The following is a 13522-nucleotide window of genomic DNA, read 5'->3' as shown; positions in this document are numbered from 1 at the left end:
AAGTGATAGAAAAAAACAGAAGTTATATTGTCAACAGCAATACAAGGTAAACCTAACCTTACAAATACAAATGTCAATGAATGTACATGTATATAATGAATATTTTTATTTTATCAAAGTTTTCATTAACTGATTTACTGATGTACAATATTTTAAACTTTTCCAGAACAAGATTTCACAGAGGCTTCATTTTCAGTGAATGAGGACAGCACTTTTTTTAATGGCAATGATAGCATCAGACAAAACATTCAAACGTAAGTATATCTACAGTTAGTAATGGTTAGAGGTAAAAAAATCATTTCACCATTTGAAAATTACAATATACTTATGGGGGCCTTGGTGGCCGAGTGGTCTAAGTAGTTACTACTATAATCACTAACCAGTCATCAGTGAGGTTGTGAGTTCGAAACCTGCTTAACAGGAAGGATTGTGCCTGATATTCATATGATGAAATCATAATCTTTCAATCAGTTTAATTGAAGTCTGGAGCTGGCATGTCAGTTAACTGCTAGGAGTCTGTTGTTATTTATGTATTATTGTCATTTGTTTGTTTTCTTTAGTTACATCTTCGGACATCAGACTTGGACTTCTTTTGAACTGAATTTTAATGTGTGTATTGTTATGCATTTACTTTTCTGCATTGGCTAGAGGTATAGGGGGAGGGTTGAGATCTCACAAACATGTTTAACCCCACCGCTTTTTTTTGCACCTGTCCCAAGTCAGGAGCCTCTGGCCTTTGTTAGTCTTGTACTATTTTTAATTTTAGTTTCTTGTGTACAATTTGGAGTTTCAAATGTGGCGTTCATTATCACTGAACTAGTATACTTGTTTAGGGGCCAGCTGAATGACGCCTCAGGGTTTCGGAAATTTCTTGCTGCATTGAAGACCTGTTGGTGACCTTCTGCTGTTGTCTGTTCTATGATCGGGTTGTTGTCTCTTTGGCACATTCCCCATTTCCATTCTCAATTTTATTAAAAGTGACGTTAAAAACACAAAATTAATAAATAGATAACAAGACACTTCTGTACTAATTGATCAAGATGTTATAAACAGAAGATGTGGTATGATTGCCAATGAGACAACTATCCACAAAAGACCAAAATGACACAACCATTAACAACTATAGGTCACCGTACAGCCTTCAACAATGTTATTTGTTCTTTAATTTCAATCTTCAATTATTCCATTGAAATTAGTATTACTATATAAGATGAGTGTTGTGCAGTTTTGAATTTTGTATTTATGACACTTTTCTACATTTCAACAAGTAAAATGTTGCCAACTGATGATGTCTATTAGACAAAGAATAATCTTGATGTAAAGCAAGCTTATAATTGTTTAGAGGATATCAGATGAGAATATATGTCTCATAGATGGTATGACCTAAATTTCATGGTTCATTGATGACAGTGTATTTTCAATGTAAGGTATTTTGATGTGAAGCAGTTAAAATCTCAAAATTATTTTCTCTTCTGAACTCATCAAGAATTATTTGAATTAAAGGTACAGGGAAGGAAGTTGTATAATCAAGATTAAGCTTATATACATATGATACAAACAATAATTTTGATACAGGGATCCCCTCTAGTATGATAAATGTTTTATCTTTTAAATAGTAGGCTAAATTTGGTGGTGTAGCACTTTTCCCATGGGCACAGAATTATGTTCAATATGTTTTGTTGAACAAATGTGTAGAATTAATTATTCTGTAATCATGACAGTTATGCTTATGTTTTTGCAGTTTAACAGAGGAATTAAGCAAAAAGAATTTGGAAGTTGAAAAATTGACTGAAGAGGTCATCAGAAAAAACTCCAGAATAAGTCAATTAGATCAAAGTTTACTGGTTACCCAAAATAAACTGTTACTGGTACAAGGTAGTCAGGGTTCAGTAACTACAAATGGACATAGTAGAACTTCAGATTATATGGGGACCAGTCATTCAAAGAGCACTGTCTCACCAATAAGATCACCAACATCAACGATATCTGACACAAGAAGATTCAGCGACATGTCAAATTTTAATCAAAATGAAAAATCCACAGAAAGGCTACGTCATGCAACGGGAACATCTGATGGAAGTACTGCACCATTTGGGCATTCAGTTAATGATGTGAATCTTACAGCAGAAACTATGGACTCGAGTATGAGATCTGCTGGGACCCAAGATAGTACTTCAAGGTCATTCCTAAAAAGTCATCATAATGGTGTTTCTGATTACACATGTACAAGTATGCTGGGTTCTGAGGAACGGATGATGGACAATCGTCATGACTTTTATGATGCATCTCATACACCTTCTTATCTACACAATGGGAATGATGTCACTTTTCCTAGTCTTCATTTTGAAAACTCTCACAGAGAAAATGAAAATTCACGACATGTCACGTTTTCTGATGTGACAGGACGGGAAAGCCCTGTAAACAATGTCAGTGTTTTGACCACCCGTCTTAATGCATTGGAAGATCTGAATAGGACTTTAAAAGATGAGGTAAATCTGTATGAAAAGATGTGCACATCTATGGGGACACAAATATCACCAAGGAAATCACCTAGTAAGGCTTCAGGGGATCTTGATAAAGACCTTCTACTTGAACATTTACAAGAAATACGGGCCCTGCGTACAAAACTAGAAAGGTCATTAGAAGATAGTGACAGACTTAGAGAGGCACTTGAGAGGGACATGAAGAAAGATGATGCTGAAACAGGGTTTTCTTCAGATGTGTATCTATATAGTCAGCATCAGTCAGTTGTCAGAGAGTTACAGTTTACTATACAGAGATTGGAACAAGAACTAGCAGACAAAGATGACCTGATCAACAGTGTGCATCTCCGAGCTGAGAGAGAAAATATGGGATCTCATAACAGGTCAAATTTTGCTGAATCAGCACATTCTCATGACATGACACAAACTGTAGAAAAATTGAAACAGTTGTTAAGGGAAAGAGAAGAAAAAGTTACTGAATTAAATAAATCAGTAAACAAACATGAAAATGACATGCAACAAATGTGTCATTGTAATAAGGAAAAAGAATCTGTGATTCACAAATTAGAACAAAGACTTTCTCAGGCTGAAACAGCAGCTGATAAAAAGTCAAAAGATCATCATATGCTGGTTCAAACCTTAGAAAAATGTATCCTCGAAAAGGAGAAAGTGATTAAAGAAAAGTTGACAGTTATAAAAGAAACAGAAAGAATTATCGAGGAGAAAGTTGTGACTATTCGTGAGAAAGATGAACAATCTGTTGAAAATAAAAAAACATTGGTACTTCAGCAAAGGAAAATTGATGACTTTGATAAGTCGATGAATCAAATTAAGAAGAAACTTGACCTCCAGGAACAAAGTCTGCATCAACAAGAACAGAAGTTAAAGGAGCAATATGATATCATCAAACAACAGGATGATCAGAACAGACAGTATATTGATGCTTTACAACAGAGAGATGAGCAAATCAAACAGTATGAGATTGCTATCACCAGGTACTGTTATTATAGATACAGATGTAGATATAAAGAAACTTTTTTATAAAATTGCTTTTAAAATCCTTTTTTTTTTCCAATCGGAAGAATCACATTTGGAACAGTTAGTTTACTGTATGTATTTTGAATAGAAATCCTCCATGTTTTACTTTAAAGACATCCAGATTGAGAAACTTATTTTAATTGATTTCATAATGAATTTTTAAAACGCCCTTGAGATTTTAGTCAAAAATAGAGAGAGAGAGAGGGAGAGGGAAACAAATATTAAAGAACAAAGAATAAATAAAAAGAAAAAAACATTTTGAAAATTTTATACTGTAATTTTAAAAATTGTTGTGTGCATTTTTATGGTAATTGTTGAACGAAGGATTAAAATTAAGATGATTATAGGAAACAATGCTATCAAATAGATTTTTTTACTCCAGATTGTATTTGGACAGGTTACCTAATATATGGTTATACATCCTGGTACTTGGACAAGTAAGAGCAACCAAAAAAGTAAATCAAACACAAAATCTCTGCACTTTGGGGGGAAAGTTTACTGTTTTCTTATTATTTTGTTGTATATTGAAAACTTTTCCTCCCAAAAATGATTAAAAGATTTATTTTTATGCCCCACCTATGATAGCAGAGGGACATTATGTTTTCCTGTCTGTGCGTCCGTTCATCTGTCTGTCCCGCTTCAGGTTAAAGTTTTTGATCAAGGTAGTTTTTGATGAAGCTGAAGTCCTATCATCTTGAAACTTAGTACACATGTTCCTTATGATAGGATCTTTCTAAATTTAATGGCAAATTAGATTTTTTACCCAATTTTATGGTCCATTGAACATGGAAAATTTTAGTGCGAGTGGGGCATCTGTGTTCTTTGGACATATTCTTGTTCTTCTTTACATTGCTCTTGGTTGACAGTAACAGGATGTCCAACCAGAGGGAAGGTTATAAGTCTAAAAAATATAATCTCTGGAGTCGAAAGTCGGTGACATAAAAAAAGTTTTTTACAAATGCATGTTTTTATGTTTGCAAAACCTGTCCTATGGTAATTATGAACCATTGCAAAAAATTCTTAATTTACTGAAGGTTAAAGAATGACACATATTTTATTTTATTTTTAATAAAGGAGAGAAGAAAAGATTAAACAGCTGGAACATACAATAAGGTCTGTAGAAGATGAAAGGCAGTCTCTAGAAACTTCAAGTCGCAAACGAGAGGAAATTTGTCAACAGAGAGAGGATAAACTGAAAATTCATGAAGAACAAAGAAAAACTGAAATAGAAAAATCCAAGAAAAATGAATTGAATCTTAGGAAAGCTGCTAGAGAAATAAAAAGGTATTAGAAGTTTTTGTGGTATTTAATGATAACAACAGTAGTCCACACATCCTATACAGAGGTGGGGTCCAATGGATTCTGATCCTGAAATCCTGGGCTTAAAAATATAAAATCCTGAGGTCCGGAATTTAAAACAAATTAAATCCTGACATCACGAAATTCAAAAAAAGGGAAATCCCGGGTCCCGAAAGGGTCAATCCTGAAATCCGGAGCTGAAAAACACAGGAGCCTGTGACCAAAAAAAATGTCCTGGCCCCTTTCTATACAGATTTAAGATAATACTACTATGAAAGAATACAAAAAAAAAATAGGATTTAACTTTTGCAATACAATTGTTATAAAAATGTCCATTTAAAGTATTTCAATCAGATTTACATCAAAAACATTATAAAGGAAAAATTAACATGACTTAAAGGGAATACAATTGTTTTATGAACATTTTCAATATACAGTATAATCATGGAAGTATTATATTGACAGGAACTACTACGACCCGACTTCAAAAGTTTCATCTGCGATGCCGCGCCCAATTTAATGACATGTTAATTAGTTTGAAACATGGCACATTATTTACAAACCAGCGTGTGGTGCCCTATGATATTGTCATTCTCGGTTGCTGTCGGGATTACGGAAATAAACGAAGAAATCGAAAGTTGTGATAAATTCTTAGGAAACAGCAATCGGCAAACCTCGGCAGATTCCGTAACCTAACTGTGCCGATTGTGTGATTGATGGATTAATACGAGTCATAATTAATTCTATTGAAAAAAAATGACTATGGAAATTTGTACCAATTTGAATAAATGCCCCATTTTTATTGATTTTTTTTTCGGTAGAAATTGCACTATATTTTATACATATCGCAAGGAGTGATTATATTACTCCATTGAGTGGCACACATTTCCTGCATATTTAAGACGATTGTAAATGATCGTTCTGATAAAAACAAAAGATCAAAGAGATTTTAAATAAATGTAGGAATTATTAAGCTTCGCTCTTAATCCAGGGTAAGATCATTGGTTGGTATATACGAATGTTCAGCTGAACCCCGATGTGTTGATTTTTTTTTAGTACTGCGACTCAAGGATTTGTATAGTGACATTATACAAATGCTTCTGCGACTGTTCAATAATATTTACCAGTATCATTTGGTCGGATAGTGATAACATATTTTAGGGGACAGAAATGTGTTATATAAATATCTATATAACGTAGTTAGATCTCTGTTTTCTTCTGCTGTATTTTGTTGATTAGTACTTGCTCGATTAATTTTCGTATTGTAAACTGGAAATTTCTACTTTCCAGGATTATCCAGTAACTTAACCATATATATTACTCTAAACTTTACAGTTTTAATATTTATCAAATATATTAATTGTAAAACGGGAACACACCTTAATCGCGATTTTAACTTCATCCACAAACTAATAAAATAATGTCACTCACTATTTCAAATCGTTGTAGAATAATTAATTCTGGGCCGATTTTCATTTTTTATGCATCAGTCGATTTGTTTAAATAAGTTGTTCACGAATAAAGGTCTACCGACGCGATTGAAATAAGTAAAGTTGTTTTCCGACAGGTAATATTGTTAAGCTGTCTCGATAAAACCACGTGATTGATAAGAAGTATCTCTGGCCAATTTATGACCGCGGCATGGCAGATAGTCACAAAAGAAATTAACGACAGCGTACTAATTAGACAGTTTCCATATCTTTTCTACAGGGCTACTCGGGTTATAAATAAATGCTAATTAATCGTTGTAGTTCCTGTCAATATAATACTTCCATGTTATAATTAAATTATGAATGTATCAATATTCTGAACACTGATTTTCTTTTTGTAGACTGAACACAGAAGTAAAGACTCTACAGGAACAAGTCCAGGAAAATAAAGACCTGAATCAAACAATGAAATTAGAGCTGAGTGTGTATGAAAAATTAGAAAAACAAGGTAAACTGGAATTCATTTTTATGCCCCACCTACGATAGTAGAGGGGCATTATGTTTTCTGGTCTGTTCGTCCGTTCGTCTGTTCGTTTGTCCGTTCGTTCGTCTGTCTGTCCCGCTTCAGGTTAAAGTTTTTGGTCAAGGTAGTTTTTGATGAAGTTGAAGTTCAATCAACTTAAAACTTAGTATACATGTGCCCTATGATATGATTTTTCTAATTTTGATGCCAAATTAGAGTTTTGACCCCAATTTTACGGTTCACTGAACATAGAAAATGATAGTGCAAATTTCAGGTTAAAGTTTTTGGTCAAGGTAGTTTTTGATAAAGTAAAAGTCCAATCAACTTGTAACTTAGTATACATGTTCCCTTTGATAAGATCATTCTACTTTTAATGCCAAATTAGAGAATTTATTCGAATTTCACAGTCCACTAAACATGGAAAATGATAGTTCGAGTGGGGCATCCGTGTACTATGGACACATTCTTGTTATGTAGTCACCTGACCAGATTTTATGTACTGCATCAAAATTAATGGAGATGAAGGGAATAGTTGATTGATAATTCTTCATTGAGTACCTAACTTCCAGTGGTGAATGTTGTATGCATGTTCAGTACAATAGGCCAATGCTACAAAGAGATAAAAAAGAACACCTAACAACTTAAAAAGTTCCTCATTTATAAAGAATATTGGTAAATCTAAATTTCATTTGACCAATTATTATAAGAATCCAAGTTTGAAGATATATTTACCTATTGACTCGACTGTCTTACAAGTGAGAGGTTTTGCTAGCTATAAAACCAGGTTTAAACCGCCATTTTTTTAATTAGAAAATGCCTGTACCAAGTCAGAAATATGACAGTTCACTGTTGTTAACCATTCGTTTGAGCTTTTGATTTTGACATTTGATTAGGGACTTTCCATTTTGAATTTTCTTCAGAGTTCAGTATTTTTGTGATTTTACTTTTCATGCCCCATCTAAGATAGTAGAAGGGCATTATGTTTTCTAGTCTGTGTGTCCGTTTGTTCGTCCATCCCTCCGTCTGTCCCGCTTCAGGTTAAAGTTTTTGGTCAAGGTAGTTTTTGATGAAGTAAGTCCAATCAACTTCAAACTTTGCACACATATTCCCTATGATATGATCTTTCTAATTTTAAACCAAATTAGAGTTTTTCCCCAATTTCACGGTCCATTGAACATAGAAATTGAAAGTTCAAGTGGGGCATTTGTGTACTGGGGACACATTCTTGTTGTAACAAAGTTTTTCTTTGATTTCTAGAAGGTGATTATGATACTATGGGTGGATTTGACATTAGAGATTTGTTGACAGAAATAAGACATTTGAGAGTACAATTAGAGAGATGTATCGAGACCAACAATGCTCTCAGACAGAAACTGGAGGAACACTTATTACATCAACATAGTCCAAGGTCACATCCAAATAAAGATAAAAGTCAGAGTCCTGCAAGATCAGGTAGGTTTGTCTAAATGTATAGATTATATCCATCTGCCACATAAAACTTCTATTGAAAATGAGGATTTTTCTTTCAAACGAAAATTTAAAAAATGGTTGTAGAGGTTGGGGTCTGTCTGGAAATAAGTGGTATTTCATTCATGTAGCAGTCTGCACCAACAACTTTTTCAACTACTAGTCCGAAGACCAATATTCTGAAATTTTTATTATTGGTCCAAACAAAAGTTTTACAAAAACTTAATAGTCCGAATGAAATTTTACTAGTCTGGGGCATCGGACTAGTGGCTAACTGTGCAGACTGAATTGTAGATGTTCCTAACTGACTCTTATGTATTATGACTTTATTATATAGCAATGGCTAGACTTTAAATAAACACCATTTATATACTCTACAAAACAGGTTGTACTGTTTGAATAATGAATTTTAAAGATGGTGCTGTGATATTAAAATGTATAAAACTTTTTCTCTCCAATTACTATATATATTTATAAAGTTTTTGAATGCAATTCTGATTGATATTTAATAGGTACTACCACTGGAACTGATGCAACTGATGGTCAGCCCAGTCCTGAGAAACCAAGAGTTCACCATGAAAACTCTCAGAGCAGTCAACTAAGTAGTGTTGCCAGTCTCTCACAGAGCTCTAGTGTTAGTGACGATCATTTTGGTAAGGAGGAACATTTTTTTATATAACATTTTGTATAATATAACATTTTTCTTTGTAAAATCATTGCTTTATTTTAACATTTGCTTCAGTTTTTTTTATTTATAACTTCATAAGTGTGAACCATAAGAAAAATGCACTGATAATATTGCACATAATGGTGGTTTCTTCTCTAAATCTAACTTTAAAAAACTTAATCTTGTAATTTATAAAAGTGTGTGCTCTATGACCAAGCTGATTATATTGTATGGTTGATCTTTGTTGGCTTTGACATCAAATATGAAATGGTAAATGTCCTATAGACCTAATCACTATTTGGAAATCTGTGCCACTTGAGCCGAGAATCTGTGCCTCTTGAGTGGAGAATTTGTGCCACTTGAGCGGAGAATCTGTGCCACTTGAGCAGAGAATTTGTGCCACTTGAGCGGAGAATCTGTCCTACTTGAGCGGAGAATCTGTGGCTCTCGAACTTTTGACAATATACAACAATAACTTTTCCATTGTTGCATCAGACATTTACCAAAGTGATGTCAAAATGTTACAGGAACCTAATGTCCAGTAATGGCGTAAAAATAGTGATTGGATGTATTGGAATTTAATTAATGCAAATTTCATGAGAAAAAAATGTAGTAAGAGTATCTTGATATTAAGGCAAAAAGAGATCAACCTAACAAACATTTTGCTTTAATAGTTTTGTATAATTGTGTGATTTAACCAACAGCTGCACAAAGTATTGACATCCACACATGGCCAGGTACATCATTTGACAGAAAACATGATACCATCACATCAACTCATTCCCTGCCTGTAGGTCCTTTACATAGGTCACTCACTGAAATAATACACAAGGATAGGAAACCAGAAGGGAACCTGTCATATTATGTTGATGACCCTCCTAGTAAATTAGCAGGTAAAGTAGTGCAGTTGAATCAAAGTCACATTGACAGGGTTATTTTTCGTTATTCATTAGTAATTCAAAAACCGGATAGAGTAGTTGTTTTTCTAATCTCTTTTTCACATTAATAATTTTTGAGGGAGATGTGCTAAAGGTGTAGTCTTACTATTGTAGGAGTTTTTTTATTAACTGGATTTTTCCAAGCTAACGTTTAGAACACATTTATGAAAGATGTATTTCATGTGTTTGATTTTATGTCAATTTTTTTTAAGTAGATAAGAAAAATGGATTTTTTTTTGTGAACTAACATAAATAACAACATTTTTACATCATCGAAAACAAATTGTCATTTTGTAATATTCCAACCGTTTATCTTTACTTTCAGATTTCACTTTCCAGCAAACAGTCGACTCTGATTTGAGAAATCTGTTTGCCGTAGGCAAGCTTGATGATTATGAAAAACTGAAGAAAGAAAATTATGAGAGTTTAATAGTGCTCAATGGTGTTGAAGCAAGAATTCAAGAAAGATTAAAGATGTTTAAAACTGCTCCTGTATCAGAGGTATAGCATATTCTTGAGACCGTATTATGACAGTTTAATTGATATTTAAAAAAAGCAGATGCCAAGAAATTCAAAAAATCTTAATTCTTACACATATCTCTGTGAAAACAGTTTATTATTTCAAAGTGGCATAGAAAAAAAATAAGTAATTAATATTTTTCCAGTTTCACTGGAAATCATATTTTGAATTTTGAAAAAGTATATTATGACATCATTAAAAATTGTTCTCGTAATATATTATAGAAAACATGACAATAATGAGTCAAATTACGATTCATGACATAATCATGCTTTTTCAATAAAATAGTGCATCATAGAAAACTTCTAATCATTATAAAATATTACTATGTTTAATTTGCAGATTATAAAGGTAGAATTATGTATATATTTGCATGTTAATGTCTTTACATTAAGATAATAATTGTCAGTATGGTACTTGCTTCCTTGCATGATGTTGTAAGAGTCTTATATTTTGGTAAACGGTCATGTATGGTATATTTTGGTTCCTCCTGTAAGTCTGTACATTTCATTAAAGTGAAATTTAATGAAAGGACTTGTCAGAATAACTTAGTTGTTCGTACCGGTAGGCATTATATCCACTTTGGGGAAGACCAGAAAATATTCTTCACACTAGGTATTAGGATTGAGATCTTCTGTAGATTTGGGAACGGGATACCTCGTGTGTTCTGGCAATGGCCTGTCTTCTTAATTTCAAAATAATAGATATAGGAAGATGTGGTGTGAGTGCCAGTGAGACAACTCTCCATCCAAGTAACAATTTAAAAAGTAAACCATTATAGGTTAAAGTACGGCCTTCAACACGGAGCCTTGGCTTACACCGAACAACAAGCTATAAAGGGCCCCAAAATTACTAGTGTAAAACCATTCAAACGGGAAAACCAACAGTCTAATCTATATAAACAAAACAAGAAACGAGAAACACGTATATATTACATAAACAAATGACAACTACTGTACATCAGATTCCTTTATTCTTAACTGAAGAATAAGAAAAAATAATATTTCAATCTATCACCCCAAATTTAAGTACAATGTATTTCTAATTTCAAATTGTTCTAAACACATTTTTTTTATTTATAAAAATTTAGATTTTAAATTTTTGTTTGATATCTGTAATAAGAATACATGTATGAAAGATCAAAGTTAAGAAAAATAATTATCTTCTAAAGGCTACTCAAAACCCCCAATAGTTTTTTTGCTGGAATAGCCCATCATATTTCTATAAAAACTGTAAAAATGAAATAATTTTATAGCTGATTTTTTTTCTTTTTTTTAATGGATTATGAAATGATACAAAGTAAATTGGTTTTTTTTACAAAAAATTTAAAAAGATTTTAGCAAGTGATTTTAAAATGATATATAAAACAGTATCATGCTCACATGGCTATATTAAAGGAAATCTATTTCAACCTTATTTGTGAGACCTTGAATGAAAGTTTGCATGTTGGATGAGATTTGCCTCCTGAGAAAACTCTAAATTAAATTTCCTAAGAAACTAAAAAAACAAGAATGTTTGGATTTTAAGTTGGATAAAAATCCTTTAGTACATAACTACTTTAGAATGGCCTGTAAAATTATGAACTGATAGTAGTAACTGTAAATGCATGATATGAATATAATGGTATTATATAATGTTATTAACATGTACCTATGTAGCATGATTGGTGGATGTACATGTTAAACTATATATATACATGGTGCATTAAGTATTATACATGATTTTACTGCTGGATCAATAGAAGTGCTAGTTTATGCTCTGACATATATTTTTTCATTTTGTACTCTTTTTGGTGGAATATTGAAATGAATATAACCTATCAGTGTAAAGAAATATTTTATAAGAATTTTAAAATGACATGAATAAATGCAGTTGTCTTTCTACCGGTAAGGAAAAATATATTGTCTATATTAGTGTTAGGATACTGCTATTAAGTTCTGAAATAAAAAATAGCAATGTAATACTAAATTTGAACAAACACAAAATGAAGGTTTCATATTTGACAAAAGATAAAGATTAAATGTTTCCAAACATACTGAAACCAGGCCCGTAGCCAGGAATTTCCAAGGGCGGGATTTTTAGACTCATGAACTCGACTTTAACAGTCATAATTTGAACAGAACGTTGACTTTAACAGTGCTTATTTGGTTTCAAGGGGGGGTCGTTCCGAACCCCCCTGGCTACGAGTATGGAAACTGTTGGAGTGTCCTCATCTTCATAAATGATGAACTGCACAAGAAAACCTACCTATATCTTATAATACCACTATCATCTTGTAAATTGATTCATATAGAATTTTGCCTTATTTGAGGTAAACAATGACCTTAAAATACCACCTTGATCTTTGCTTAGATATTTTGCTAATAATAATACATGTATACTGTATAGTATTCAGGGAAGGTTGTTATAAAAATAGTATATCTTGTACAAAACTTAACTGTTATTTTAATTTTTTCAGAGTATAGAATACAGTACCCTTAAGGAATTGTCACTAAGTGTAGAGAACATGAAGATTTGTTTGAATGAGGAGAAGTCATTGATAACATGTTTCTGGACCACTACATTACCAAAAGGGGATACATCAGGACAGAAGCTCATGACTGAGGTACTTGCAATCTCTAAATTTTTCACATGCCTAGGGTCCACCAAAGTTAGTTCTAATAACAGTATTTGCTAATGATTTTTATCAGATTGTAACACAAAGTATAAGTCGCAATGTTTATCTAGTTTTTTACTTGAGTAAGACGGTTTTCTCAGGTTGCATAGATTACCTTAGCTGTATTTGGCAAAACTTTTAGGAATTTTGATCCTCAATGCTTTTCAACTTTGTACTTTATTTAGTCTTTTTAACTTTTTTGGATTCGAGCGTTACTGATGAGCCTTTTGTAGACGAAATGCGCTTCTGACGTATTAATACTAAATTTATCCCTGGTATCTATGAGTTTATATACATTGTGCCAGTTCACAAAATTGCTCAGTACATGCATTATATATAGGAGATATTTGATGACGAATTTAACGTCACTTTCAAGATAGATAGTTATCAAGTAAACCTCATAATTTTGAACTTAATCCTAGCTTTGGATGAATTGAGGTATCAGATTTTGCAAAGTTCTGGTTGTTTTTAAAAGTAAAACATTAGAAATAGGGATTATTT

General features: G+C 32.5%; 1 protein-coding gene across 6 annotated transcripts in view; it reads left to right on the top strand.

Moving 5' to 3' along the window:
* Window positions 1-13522, top strand: part of LOC134707814 (myomegalin-like) — a 72383-nt gene that overhangs the window by 54035 nt on the left and 4826 nt on the right. For all 6 annotated transcript variants that reach the window (XM_063567869.1, XM_063567870.1, XM_063567867.1 and 3 more), the window contains 9 exons: window positions 167-254; window positions 1742-3478; window positions 4596-4805; window positions 6652-6758; window positions 8031-8225; window positions 8753-8893; window positions 9612-9800; window positions 10171-10346; window positions 12824-12970. In XM_063567869.1, coding sequence (XP_063423939.1) covers window positions 167-254; window positions 1742-3478; window positions 4596-4805; window positions 6652-6758; window positions 8031-8225; window positions 8753-8893; window positions 9612-9800; window positions 10171-10346; window positions 12824-12970 — 2990 coding nt within the window. The remainder of the gene's footprint in view (window positions 1-166; window positions 255-1741; window positions 3479-4595; window positions 4806-6651; window positions 6759-8030; window positions 8226-8752; window positions 8894-9611; window positions 9801-10170; window positions 10347-12823; window positions 12971-13522) is intronic.

The sequence above is a fragment of the Mytilus trossulus genome, chromosome 2 (assembly GCF_036588685.1).
Source record: "Mytilus trossulus isolate FHL-02 chromosome 2, PNRI_Mtr1.1.1.hap1, whole genome shotgun sequence".
Lineage (NCBI taxonomy): Eukaryota > Metazoa > Mollusca > Bivalvia > Mytilida > Mytilidae > Mytilus > Mytilus trossulus.
This window is presented reverse-complemented; position numbering and strand designations above follow the sequence as displayed.